The sequence below is a fragment of the Cryptotermes secundus genome, unplaced genomic scaffold (genome assembly GCF_002891405.2).
Source record: "Cryptotermes secundus unplaced genomic scaffold, Csec_1.0 scaffold31, whole genome shotgun sequence".
Taxonomy (NCBI): Eukaryota; Metazoa; Arthropoda; class Insecta; order Blattodea; family Kalotermitidae; genus Cryptotermes; species Cryptotermes secundus.
Window position 1 is genome coordinate 2,087,075 of NW_019743147.1, and position 14,826 is coordinate 2,101,900.

Sequence of the window (14,826 nt, forward strand, 5' to 3'; positions counted from 1 at the left end):
TAGATAACCTTCAGGACTGGTGAATGTAGCAGCATGGGAGAAATGAGAAATTGTAAGGGAAGAGCTCATGTGGTGGACCTAGGCATATGGAAGGATGGTATTGAGAAGGAAATAAAATTTGAAGGTATAGGCTAGATTCATCTGGCTCAGTGTAGGGTCCACCTGTGGGCTCTTGTCAACATGGTAGTGAACCTTTGGGTACTGTGAAAGGTGGAGAATGATTTGAGTAGCTGAGTGACTATTAGCTTCTCAAGAAGGTGTCTTGTTTCATTCAGTAATTTCTTTTTTTTTTTTTTAGAAGTACTTGTAAAAATAAAAATTATTTACCTTGCTGTGGAGAACTACCGTAACTGAAGGTTTTCACCATTTTCCCCATTTCCTGCAGGCATATGCTGGGATAGCATCTCAGACGAAGCTGTGACTGCTTCCTTCCACATTCTTTCTAACCTATTATTCACTAATCACCCTACCTTTTGATGCTGTGCAGCCTGAAGTTTGGGATATCATTAAAAAGATAAAGAAATAAAGAAAATAAACATTCACAAATTGTCAATGAATAATCCGTCGAGTGTAACAACGTTCTTAGGTCACTTATTTATTTCACTCGCCTTACATGTTTCGGTTCAAAAGAAACCATCATCAGAGCCACGTTACAAACACATGAAACCACTGGCGTTGTATTGTACACAGTATGTAAGCTGCGTGATCTGCTACACTCGACGGATTATTCATTGACAATTTGTGATTGATAGTGTAATGGACCAAATATGAAACAATTCAAAATAAACATTCTTATTCTTCAAGTTCTTTTTCACTCTTCAAGGGATGACAGGGTGGGGGTGTGTAGATGGACATTGTCTGTTGTAGACCTGCAAGAGAGGTGATTCTGACATATATGTGTTTTTATATTAGTTACTGCGAAGCCCAAGCCGCATTGTGGATTTTGCTGGTCCAATTCTGGTGGAGGATGACAAGGGATCCCAACAGCAGAGTGATATGGCACTTATGAGGCTGTAAGTTGTACAGAAGTTCACTTATGCTTTTCCTTACCCTGTCCATTTAAATCTTGGTATATTCTATGAAAATAAATGATAATTACTTGTATTTATATCCATCTGGAATAAACATTCAGAAATCAGGTTGATGTGTACTAACATTCTAGCCTTGTGTTAATGTGTTATCTAAATTTTGATGCTGGTTACCAACTGGTTTCATTTCTAGACAGATGCCTAAATTGTACCATGGTGTAAACCATTATTTCTGCATTCCAACTGCTCATTTACTGTCTTCCAGTGAACAGAAGGTGAGGGATTTACCAGAGTCCACCTGTGTGTACTGTGAACATCAGTTTTTCCCCAAGTGAACAGTACAATCATTAAGATCAACCATCTCTACCCACCACGTCTTTGTTGGAGGGTAGTACTGACCATTTGTAGTGATGTTGCCATTTTTTTTTATCATTCAACAGTCCATACATACAGGTATTACAACCCTTTGGATAGGGAAATTGTCAGATTCTCGTGTGTATCTTTACAGAATACACTGTACCACCCTAATATAGGGGGTTTGTCATCTGAATAATATTATCTAGATCTAGTTACCATTAATTTCATTGTCTTTACACAAAATACAACAAATTAATCAGCTACATATTACATTTACACACTTGATGAATCAAAAGACATAAATTAATCTACAGAGTAAAAGGAATGTTTCAGCAAAAAAGATTTTAATTCCTTTTTAAATGAGTTAAAAATTTCCCTTTGTTTTATTTGATTGGGGACCTTATTATACAAACTAATTCCCATATTTATCACACTCCTCTTAAAAAGAGCTGTATTACAGTGCTGTACATGAAATTTTTTTTCGTGTGTTATAATTATGAATGTCTGAATTTATTGCCACAAAAGCCTTGTATTTTTTGATAAAGCGTGTCACCTCCAATATATACAGAGAAGGCAATGTTAAAACATTGTAATCTTTAAAAATTTGTCTACATGATGTGCGACTACTAATTGTATTTGACATGATGACATTTCTTCAGTTAAATCGTCATTATGAAAGTCATTCCAAAATTTCAGTATATATTACAGTTGGAATCTTCAGGGTGGTGAAGATTACTGCACCGCATGCCACAATGTTGGAATAGCTTCAACATACCATGTGCCTAAAATCTGAAAGCTGAACATCCACATTAGAGGCCATGAAAACCTAAGGACAAGAAGACCATTAGTCTAAGCCTCCATCAATTTGTCATTCAGAATCATTCCTCCATCATTCAGTCCTGTGTGGTCATGACAATTGATAAATCAAAGTCTGGATAGTTCTCATCCAAGATTGAAGTGGGAAACTCCTGAAGACAACCCAGAAGTGTTACCACTTGAGCTGATTTTCCCAGTATGATGTCACCTACTGTGGTGATGGTTACTAATGTTTTCAAGAAAAATATTTCTTCTATATTAGGGTAGAAGAGCCATGACACCATATAGTCTGATAGATCGGTACCATTGTTCTTACCTCACTGCATGGTGTCATAACCCAGGTGACAACAATTGTGAATGCAGTAATCGTTAGTATATTCCCTGTCTGAGATTTGAAGTTAATAATAACCTGTGAAGCTTAGTCTGTTCATAAGATCCAAAAGTTTGTGATGATGGTATGGTGATACAATTATTGTGTTTCTGGACATCATCCATCGTCATGAAATAGAGCAAGGACATAGGAGCTAGGCCTTATGTGTGTGTGTGTGTGTGGAGTTTTTTAATGTTTTTTAATTTGTCTTAACTCTTGCAGATGGTTTATGGTGTGCTTGGTCTATATGTCTTGTGCAGTAGTGTAGCTGGTTGAGGCACTATGCTACAAACTGGAAGGTTACGGGTTCAATTCCCAATGATATCATTGGATTTTTTAATTAACCTTATCCTTCCAACTGCACTATGGCCCTGGGATGAACTCAGTCTTTAACAGAACAGTATGAGAAATCTTCCTGAGGTAAAGGGCGGCTGGCGCATAATTCTGACACTCTCACTGCCATCTGTGAGCTGATTGTCCAGAAAATGTTGGAAACTTGACATGTCACAACCCTTTGGGCTTCTGTGGCCTGTTACAGGGATAGCTTTACCTTTTTTTAACCTTAGCTTGTGTTGGTGCTGGTGTACAGAAATATGGACTAGAACCATTGATTGTGCCCAACTGAGTATGTTCTGTCTGAAGACGGAGGCAGAATCCAGTCTCGGAAACGTGTGTTTTAAATAAAAGCAGGATGCTGAATAATATCCAGGAACAGAATAATTGTATTAGTCTGTTCAGTTCATCTGTGTTAGGAAAAAATATTAAATGTATGATATTTGTTTTGATGTTCCTTGTAGAGTGATGGATTCTATTGAGGAGTGCAGCAAATGTGTAGATTCAGCTGTATGCAGTGCCAGCGTGGCATGTATTGTTGCTATGTTGGGCTCACTGGAGGAGCTCTGTACTGGAAAAGGGATTACTCACACCTACATGGATCGTATCAATGGCATGTACACGCAGCTGGACCAGTGCGACTACCAAGGTGCGGCACAAGTCTTTATTTCTTTCATGATTTATGGTAGATGAAGTGGAAAGGAGTTGGAAGGAGGTGGTCGTGGCCTTCCTAAGGCAATATCCTAGCATTTCTTTGGATGGACTGAGGAAATCACAGTGTCAGTCATGATGACCATTGGAAAGGTGAGATTTGGCTGAACACCACCTGAATGTAAGTCCAGAACGTAACATCTAGTCCAACTTGTTTAGGAGGTACGTAATCATGATTAGATTTTTGTGTGTTTGACTTAGTAGTATGTTAATGCAGTAAACTGTAGTGAAGTCATACATGAATGATTTATAGGAGACAAAAGATGAAGGACATGCATAATTATAAAATGGTATGAAAAATCATACATGCTGACTTCACAAGATAATATGATGCATACGTGTTTTGCAGGTCCATTAACTTACCAGTCCTTGCTTCGACTTCCAAAACCATATCGAGACTGCATTGAGCGTGAATTGTTGGCTTCCCAGACTGGTGTGAGTGTAGGAGGAGAGGGGTGTGATGAAAGCGACAGCAGCAGCGGTATTGAACAGGGGGATGAGCCCCCACATGTGCTCCGACCCCTGTCACAGTGCAGTGATGGCAGTAATGCTAGTTCAGGGTCAGGAGACACAGAGGGCCCAGAAGAAGGTTTTACCAGTGATCATGTGCAGGTGATAAACGTATATATATAATATTACATAAGATATTTGAGGATCTCATGGCAATGGTTCTGTAGTCTGATAGACTGTAGCCAGCATTTTGGAGGAACCTGCTGCTTCCATCTTCAGGGTAGCAGAGACCTCTACTCTTAAGTTGGAGGCAACATATTTCTCCATTGGTAAGCACCTACCAGAGTACATGACTTCACATCTCAGAAGAAAGTGATCTTGTACAATACATGTCCAGCACTATGCCATGTTTATTTTGAGCACTGTCCATTGGTGTTTCATTCATATAGCATATTAGGAGATGGCTCTGCCACCATTCTGTTGTTATTCTTAGAGAGTTAACAGAAAATTTTCAACTTTCTTGCTGGGTTGCTCAGATTAACTATAATGTCCACAAACAATTTTATGACTGAAATTGGATACAGTTTTCTTTCTGGAGTAAAATTCACAGAATATTTAACTGCAGGACTGATTTCATGGTTTTAACAAGTCAAATGTCATCTTTTATGACAGATGAGAAGAAAGTGCAGGTTTTGAAAGGAGGCAAAGTAAGACAGACTGACTAAATACAATTTTAATATAATTTTGCAGTTTGGTGATGTTCTTTGTTTTGTAATCAGTAAGTGAGACACTATAATGGCAAATTATTGGGTGAGAATGGTTAAGGAATTGGAAAGGATGTGGAAGAAAGTGAGCATGGTCTAATTTAAGGTACTGTCTTGGGTTTTGTTTGAAGGAACTAAGGAGACCCTCAGCCAGGGTAGTTGGTGTCTGTTCTAGCTGAGATTTGGGCCATATATCTCCAAGAAACAAATCAGGGTCATTTTGTCATCTAGTGATGATGCTTCCCATAGTGGAATTTTATAAAAGAAATGTAATTCCTGGAATTACTGAGTTGAGTGTTTGGGCTTTGTCCATCATCTAGTATTCTATAAAAAAACCTAGAGAACACAGCATTTTGGAAACTGGATCTCTTTCTGTCTTCAGGTGAGGGGAAAAATGCTTACTCTGTTGGGTTTCTTAGAAAGAGTTCACCTTAATCACTGGACCGTTTAGTGTTGTTTAACAGACTAAGAATTAGTTACCGCATGCTTGTGACAGTTCCGTCATGTAGTAGAGTGTAAAGAGAAGGATATTGTAATTAATGGATATAAGGCATTTTATTGAAGCATGGCTGACTACATGTTTCTTTCTATTTTGTGCAGGTGGATGAAATGATGGAGCAGGCTGAACGCCAACGAGAACAACAAGAGGCACTGAGGTTAGAGAAACTGCCCCGTACGCTGCACCATGGAGATGACATGGCTGTTCACCAGGTTTGATTTCCCTCATTCTCGTAAAGTGTACTGGTATGATTTAGAGTGACTGTTGATGGGCTTTGGATTGGTGAATAGATTTATTGATCACTTGCAGGTCGTAACTACAAGTAACTATGACACTGTTGCTGATTTCCACACTACAAATCACTCAACACTAAGTCTTCTCAGTCTACTTTGACAAGCTGTTACTTGGTAACAGCTCTCAACAATGGCTGTTCTTCTGCATTGTTTTTACTAGACATTTCCTGGTAATGAATCTTAAAAATGGAGATTCTTCAGCCTGTATGGTGATGCTGTTGCCTGCTGGTTAGCACTCTACACCTGAACTCTCAACTGAACTGTAGCGCCAGTTGTCTTCAAGATAACTCCTCAGCACGGACCACACAGAAAAAACAGCCCCTCTATTGATGTAGAGGCATGTTGTTTATCACGCTGTTGCATAGCAACGGTTGCAGCATGGACCACGTGGAAAACACTGTTGTTCTGTTACTGCTTGCATGTATGTTGTGGGTGTTACCTTTTTAAAATTTGCTTAGTTGGGGGTGGAGTCCAACTGGGTCCACTCGTCACGATGGCCACTGATTGGCTTATTTTAGCCTGCCCCGTGTGATTATGATGATGGAGAATTTGGTGGAATGAAGATTGGCAGGGGAAATTGAAGTACTTGGAGAAATCCCGCCCCAGCACCACTTTGTCCACCAAAAATCCCACTTGACCAGACCCGGGATCGAACCCGGGCTGCCGTGGTGGGAAACCAGTGACTAACCACTTGAGCTATGGCATGGCCCTGGGTGTTACCTTGCAGTGGCCATTGTTTACTGAGTCACTTCTTAGCAATGGGTCTGTACTCCACAGTGTGTTTAACTCAGTATTGAACAGTGTGCTTTTCTGGGTGGAGCTGTTCCACTCATTACAGTGAAAGGGTTAATATTTACTTCCCTTTACCATCATATCAGATGAGCTGTGGAGCCCACCCCATCTCCTTTGTACTGGGTACCTGGCTGTCTTACTCTGAGGGCACAGCAGTCAAAGTATGAAGCTCACCACATCTGTTACTTCCACTAATGTCAAGGTTAAGAGTGTTAGGAATGGATGGACCGTCTCCCCTCCTCCCAGGATATATGCAGGAACTATCTTCTCTCTTTGTTCCCTTGTAGATGAGTATTGGGGCACATGGTAGCATGGTTGAGGCCCTGTGCTACAAGCCGGAATGTTGTGGGTTTGATTCCCAATGTGGTTACTGGTTTTTTTCAGTTGGTCTAATCCTTGCAATTGCCCTGCAGCACTGGGGTCGGCTTACCTTCTAACAGAAATGTGTACCAGAAATCTTTCTGGGGTCAAAGGGCGGCTGGTGCATAAGGCTGACAATCTCACCACCATCTGTGAGCCGATTGTCTAGAATATGTGGGAGCCTGGATGTCTCACAACCCTACGGGCCTTCAGGACCTGTTACAGGGATAGCTTTACCTTTACTTTTTTGTATAGTTGAGTATTGTAATACTGTCCCTATACTAAATGCAAGGTAAAGAAGATAATAGGCGAAGTTACCTCTGTGATAAATTAATTAAGCATCATGCCTTGAAAACATATAGGAGAGTGTGGTTATAACTCCACCATTCTTGGCTTTGGCACTAGATGGAGATGAGTGGTCAGCTTCCTGCCCCAGCCACTTTGCCTCTGGAGAAGGATCCCCAGGTACACATTGGATAGGAGACTGGGTGGGCTCCAGAGCTGTTATAGGTGCTGTGGTGAAGAGAGAAGAAGTCTCTTGCCCGTGCCAGGGATTGAACCCCATCCATCCAGCTTGTAGCCTGTCGCTATAACAACTTAGCTATCCTGGCTTCTGGAAGGAAGGGAAAGGGGAGAATAGTTGTGTGGATATTATTGTCATTGCAGTGAAACCGCTAATTGAAGTGTCTTTAGGGAGGAGAGAATTTGAATGCTAAACCAATGAGAATCTTAAGTGAAAGAAATTTAACACTGAGGTTATTATTGACTTTGTTTTATTGAACTTGAGTATCACATGAGGGGAAACGTCAAATTGAAGGATGTGAAGTAGGGGTTCCCACTGTAATTACTGATTTTCGTTGTAACGTTTGCTGTTAAGGTTGGTGAAGAATATATTGATGTGGAGAGACACAATGCGCGCCGGTTTGTTCAGACACTTCAGAATTTTGTGCCATCACTACTGACACTGCGCAGCTCCATTGAAGTTGATGAGGCTGTCCAGGAGTTCTCAGCAAAGTACTGCCAAGGTTTGTATGAAATTCCTTCATTCTAATGAAACAAAGACATTATATGAAAGTGTGACATTTAAGGTTCTTGTGACAGTGAATATTAAGATTATTTCTTGGATGAGATGCTTTGTAGTTTTGTAGATAGGTAGTAACATTTTGGAGGAACTTGCTGACTTCATCTTATATCCTGAAGGTGGAGGCAGGAAGTTCCTCCAAAATGTTGGTACCTTTATACCAAGCTACACAGCATCACAACCTAGAAGACCATAATCTTATTTGTATGAAAAGATAAAATCCATCTTGTGTTAAGTTACTGTTTGTCACTGATGTTCTTGGAGTCATTCCAATGTAGCTGTTCTACTGCCCTTTCTTAAACTCTCTATTCTGCCTAGGTCACATCCTGAGGATAAATAGGTGGAGTGGAGGTATAGCCCCATACATTCTTATCCTTGTTGAATAGGCACATAGAAAACTTATGACAGTGTTAATATCTGCAGTATATTCTGTGTATCACTTATAATGTCAGGCTTTAACAGTTTGTGTCTTGTATTCTTATGGATATTATCCATTATCTGAACAAGAGGGATGTGCAACATTTTGGAGAGATTTTGTTTCCATCTGTGGTTAGACAGAAAAGGCATTTGCACTGTAGTCCCATTAGATAACCCTGTATCTTACTATCACTGAAGCACATGAGGACAGGTTATGAAGGCGCTCCATGTTATTGTATTGTTTAAAATAGTGGCATGCTTTTTTTTTTTGAGCCGGGATAGTGTAGTTGGTATAGTGACTGGCTATAGGCTGGACGACCGAAGGGTCTGCCTCTGTGGTCCACCCAGCCTCCTATCCAAAGGGTACCAGGGGCTTTTTCCCCAGGGGTGAAGCGAAAGGTTCGTGAAGCTGACAGCTCACCTCCAATTAATGCCGAGGTAAAGAAAATGTGGATCTATACATCCATTCTCCCATACGCCTTCATCACTTAGTGCTTAATTAGTTAAGCACAGGAACAACTTTACCTTTATCTTTTTACTTCATATTAAGTGATTTGTGCCTTTAACAATCAACTTTTATTAAAGCAATTAAGAGGCTGAAGTTGTGGTCTCCTGTGTTATGATATAATGTAGTCTGGTAGGTGGTACCGCTGTTTTGGAACATACTGTCTTCATCTTCAGAGTTGATGGAATCATCCAGAAGTCCACAGTGTGTCTTCAGTGCAAGGAAAACCACTTTTTTCAATTCAGTTTTTGTGTATCAAAACTAGGAAAATAATCCAATTAATGGACACACATAACAGAAGTGGTAAGTATGACTGTCTTTGTAGGAGTGGAAGAAATACATTGTAATGATTTTGGTTGAATTAAATGAACAAGTCCTTTCCATGAATTCTTTTCACAGAATCCATATGAGGGAGGTAAAATATATAATGTTATAACCAAAACTTTATACACATGTACTGTATGACTTCTTTACAGGCCTGTTTTCCCAGCAGCAGATTTCACCAAACAATACTAGCAGTACACACAATCTCACTCTTATAACCATTATCAATGCTGACGGAATTTACTTGGCCTCATATTCAGCATTACTTCTGAACCTGAAACTTATCAAACAGGGCTACTACCAAGATCAACATATGAAACCAGTTCCAATGACAGAGGTTAGTATGAATTATTGAGTAGCTTACTTTTTGTAGCCTGAGGAGAAAAGAGACCGTTAGGAAGACCTAGACATAGGCTGGAGGATAATATTGGGAGATACAGTGTCATAGTATGGACAGGACTGATCTGGCTCAGGATAGGGACCTGTGGAGGGCCCTTGTGAACATAGTAATGAACCTTCAGGTTCCATAAAATGTTGGGAAATTCTCGAGTAGCTGAGAAACTGGCTGTTTCCCATGAAGGGCTCAGCTCCACAGAGTTAGCCTGAGGAACAGTAGATTCTTTCAAAGGTAATAGGCATTGAATCTTGTCTCTTGGTGTTATGGTCTTGCCAGGAAGCTGTCCATGTTGTGTTATGACTGTGTTTCATTATTCTTTTCTTACTAGAGGAGGACCAAATGTATTGCGAATATGAAGTGCTGGTTGTGATATAATATGACGGATGGTATTTTGTGCAGTATTGTCTGTACAGCGGGGGCCATGTGGTAGCGTAGTTGGTAGAGGCACTATAATACAAGCTGGAAGGTCATGAGTTCCATACCCAGTGAGTTCATTGGATTTTTCACTTGATCTAATCCTCCCAGTCAGAGTGTGGCTCTGGGGTTGACCCAGCCTCTTTAACAGAAATGAGTACCAGGAATATTCCTGGGGGTAAGGGGCAGCTGGCTGGCATGTAAGGCTGACAACCTCACTGCCATCTGTGAGCTGATTGTCAAGAGAAAATGTGAGAGCCTCGACATCTCAAAGCCCTGTGGGCCTCCACCGCCTTTTACGGGGATAACTTTACCTTTTTATCTGTATGGTAGATTTGATATGGGGGATCCTCACTGTTGATCAGAATCTCTCCTCTTCTGACATTTTATTTAAGGCTCTGAAGATCAGATTATACAGAAGTGTAATTTTAGTTCTTTTATTTGGTTACCACTGGTTTCTTGCTCTGTACCAAGAACACTGAAGTGCGGGATGTAAAGTTCTCTGAGAATTGCTGTCTTCTCATATGTGAGATTGTCTGCTAGATACGAGGGTTGGAACTTTAATAGTGGCAGCACTGTTGTAGAGACGCCATGCAATGGAACCAAATAATGTCGTTTATACCACACGTTAGTTACATACCTAACTTACCTCAGAGCAAATGGACTCTCCCTTCCCACATCACGCGCATGCACAGTGATGAGAAGAACAGAGCCTTGTGTTAGCTGGTGGCCTAATGTAGTGTTGTCACGATGTTTTCGATCAGGAACAACGGAATTGGATAAAGATTGAATGTGCCAGACGTACAGCACAACAGTGTCATCAGGGTCTTCAAGAGGCTTGCGGGGAATCTGCATTGCCTTACAGAACAGTGGCAAGGTGGGTAAAGGCCTTCAATGAGGGATGCCAAAATGTGGCAGACATGTGTAGGCCAAGTCATCCTAGTGTCAGTGAAGAAGTGTATGCTCTTTCCGCGTTACTGGAGAGTGGTCGATGCCATACGATTTGTGAGCTGGTCTGGGAGAGAGGATTAGCGCATACGACTGTGCTTCACATTCTGAAGGAACGCCTGGGAATGAGAAAAATTGCATCACGATGAGTTCTGCATGATTTGACGGAAATGCAGAAATGGCTACGATACGACGCTGCTTGTAAACACTTGGAGCGCTATGAGCGTGAAGGAGAGGCTTTCTTACGCCGTATCATTATGCTGGATGAGACATGGGCCAAATCGTACGAGCCACAAATGAAATGCCAGTCGAATGAATGGCATAATTACGGGTCACCACGAAAATCAAAAGTTCGTCAGAACCCCAGCAATGTGAAAATTATGGTGATTCTCATGTACAACTGTGATGGTGTTATCCTAATGCATACCGTTCCTTGACAGCAGACCGTCAGTGCGCAGTATTACTATTCATTTTTGGAACACAACCTGCAACCAGCTTTGAGAAAGAAGCGGTGACACTTTCTGCAGAACCCACCCATCATTTTGCAGGACAGTGCTTGGCCGCATGCAGTGCAAGCTGTGGCTGATTTGTTCGATCGATGGGGTGGGAAATGCTGTACCATCCACCATACTCCCCGGACTTAAGCCCTCATGACTTTGACTTGATTCGTAAGATGAAGGAACCACTTCGTGGCATTAGCTTCAGAACTGTTCCAGAGTTTCATCAGGCAGTAGACTGCTCCATTCGAAATATCAACACAACAGGCGCTGCTAAAGGTATCCTACGACTTCCACATCGCTGGCAATGGGTTGTACACAATGCTGGTGACTCATTGAAGGACAGTAAACCTTCGAAACATGCATCTATTGTGTATCAGTTGTAAATAAATAGTTGCCACTATTAAAGTTCCATCCCTTGTATATAATGGTGTTTCTGAGGTTTGCGCTGCCTCCATGACGAGGGCAGAAGAGGCAGGACATTCCTCTGAAACACTGGTAAAGATTATGAGACAGAAGACTGTCATCTCCATATTCACTGCTGTGAGAACCTAAAATCTTAACTCTGAGAAGATAAGCTTGATGTCAAAATCTTTAGAAAGTCCTGTAATCTAATGGTTGTGGCTGGTCAATTACTAGGAGCAGTTCGTAGAGGGTGTGCATGGCAGTGGGGTGCTGGTCTACCTTTCTGACACTTGGTTGTCAGAGCTCTACCAAAACATCCTTGCTTCAAGCCTACTTGAGAAGTGTGGCTACAGTACTAACACCAGCAATAACTACGCCCTCATTAACCTTCTCACAGGTAGCACTAACTTATTCTGATAATACCAGTTTATAGGCTATGTAGATATGTAACAGCGGTTGAGTGATTAAATTTATACTGTGTTAGATGTTGTCAGTTGTATGCAATTTGTTTAACCCATCTGAATCTTGAAACATTTTCCTAGATATTCATTTTATCTCCAGCTTTTTATGGAAATTAAACAAAACTCTTTAACTGCAATATGTACTGATACTGGTTAGAAATTTCTCTGTGATCTGTCAATATGGAATGTGTATGTATTATAGGAGGCAATGGTAGAGCAGAGATAGCGATTTCAGTTTGATGAAGCATTAAGATAAGTGAGCCTACCCTTCACACATTTGTGCTCTCCTGATGATACAGGCCATCACAATGCTGCATATAGGCACTTACAGATGTGACTGGGTTAATACTGTGGCACCTAGACCCATTGCTAGGCAACGACTATGGCATAAGCAAATTTACAACAGCTGTTGCAAAGTAACGGCTCTGCAAAAAGTTTTTTCCATGGCAGCAATGTGATGCAACAATTATGGGCTCTCCAACAGACACAAACACAACAAAGACACAGCAACAGCAGAATGGTGTTTTGTATGCGGTCTGTCCCAAGATGTTATAAGCGGCGCAATTAGTGAGAGTCAGGTAGTGACATGAAGAGTAGTTGGTTGGTGAGTGAGTGAGTTAATTAGAGGACTGCAGGGGCTCAGTCCTTACGAGGTGTTGCTGTTAGAAGCTGGTAGCTGAGGCACGGACAGTGTGAGAACCCAGAGGAAGGGGAAAGTCCACCACTGGAATCCATTACCAGAACTGGTGAAGATAAGCAGACTGAGAAGGCTGAGTACATTCTGTAGTGAACTGCAGAGTGTGTAAATTAGCGATAGTGCTATAGTTACTTGTAGCTATGATCTGTAAGTGTTCAGTAAATCCAATTACGAATCCAAACCGCATCTGTAGTCACTCCATATATGTGACAATATATACAAAATTTTTGGAAGTTTACTCTGCTCTTTCTTAATTTCCTACTGTTGTACTTATTATCATTTTATGTGTTCTTTAAATATCTGTCAGTATAATGACAGCTGATCAGCCGCAGATGGGAGTACAACAAATTTGTGAAACAGTGTCTCAAACATTATTGTCATGGAACAAGAGGTTCTAAATTATCTGTTACTGTGGGGTAGGCATTTGAATTTTAACTCTTTCTAGGGGTGTGTATTGTCTGGGAACAGGGGCTTTCATATTCCTTAACAGGCCTGTTGCCATATATTAATTTGGTGGTAATGGTAATGTGACATGATGCCGAAAATGCAGGATCTTGGAATCACCAAAGTGTCGCAGAGGCATCTGTTGCTATGCCGTAGTTTATTAAAACACCTTCCCGTGTCACTGAATATGTGCATATCAGTTGAAAATGACATTTTCTAACAACAACGAAGAATAACTGTGCTGGCAAGAGCCACTAGCAATTTACCCAACTTGACCGACGCAGCACTAGAGCTGACGACAGTGGGATGAATTAGGGAGAGTCCATAGTTGGAGCCTGTAGTCAAGAAACTCTGATATGACAGATTTCTATGACGACTGTGAATGCCAGAAAAATATAGATTTTATAGATAAGAGTAATCGTTGACCATTAAATTCAGTTACTAATCTGAACCCCATTAATAATTACTGTCATGTAAAAATATGCCTCGTTATGTCAGCTGTACTTTGTGCATGTGCCTGTGTACTTCAGACAGTACAGTCTGCAACATAATTGTGGTGTGGCCATAAGTACAAGGGTCTCACAGTTTTCTGTATGAGTGATTCCTTATGTCATCATTACGTTGTGCAGTACTTATTTACAAGGTCTTCTACAGTCTGTATGTATAGATGTGTGTGTACAGATGTTAAGGTGGACTAAATGAGCCATACCAGCTTATTTGCAATTATGTGCCTTACCTCTGCACACCCTCTTGTCTGATGGAATGATACAACTTGCATGTTCTGTCCTGTATCTACCACATGCTTACATTATTGTGCAAACCCTTGCCTTGATATTGCTTTGCTCTTTCTTAGCTGTTTATTACATGTTCTTTTTTAGTAATATAATTGTTTTCTTTGAATAGTGTCTGTAGGTGTTCTGATAAAAAGAGTGTATGATTAGCAATCTAATAAAAATAATTTTCAATGTGAATGATACATTTGCTGTCCTGTATAAGCGAATTGTGATTATAATACCTTTTTCCTTTACAGATCTGGATGGTCTGGGAAGCTGTCAGCAGGGTGGCCAACTTCTGTCTGATTGTCAGCGACTAGAGAGGGCTGCCACACATGTTGATACAAGCCCAGAAGTAGATGCAGGTGAGAATGTATAAGCTTTGATATTTCTGTCAAATTCTGCAGTGAATGCACCTGAGTCTGCCATGGTGTACAATTGTACTGCTTGGTGTGTTGTTGGAATTCTTTGGTACAAGAAGATGGGATGATTCAAGAGTCCATTAACCCTTTGACGTGGTCATTTAAATTCCGCGGCCGCGGCTCCTGCGGTAATATATTCAGCCGGCCATTTAAATTTTGCTCGAAAATTATTTATTCATCATTGTTCTTAAATTCTATGAGATAGGAACATGAAACTTTCACTAAAATGATCTTAAATGGTGGTTTTATAACCTTACCTTATAATATG

General features: G+C 40.7%; 1 protein-coding gene across 1 annotated transcript in view; it reads left to right on the forward strand.

The window, feature by feature from the left end:
- LOC111873713 (brefeldin A-inhibited guanine nucleotide-exchange protein 3) overlaps positions 1–14,826 on the forward strand; it is an 81,573-nt gene that overhangs the window by 13,606 nt on the left and 53,141 nt on the right. Inside the window, exons 8-15 of the mRNA XM_023868647.2 lie at positions 913–1,013; positions 3,369–3,553; positions 3,965–4,227; positions 5,430–5,540; positions 7,651–7,798; positions 9,253–9,437; positions 11,996–12,158; positions 14,394–14,501. Coding sequence (XP_023724415.1) covers positions 913–1,013; positions 3,369–3,553; positions 3,965–4,227; positions 5,430–5,540; positions 7,651–7,798; positions 9,253–9,437; positions 11,996–12,158; positions 14,394–14,501 — 1,264 coding nt within the window. The remainder of the gene's footprint in view (positions 1–912; positions 1,014–3,368; positions 3,554–3,964; positions 4,228–5,429; positions 5,541–7,650; positions 7,799–9,252; positions 9,438–11,995; positions 12,159–14,393; positions 14,502–14,826) is intronic.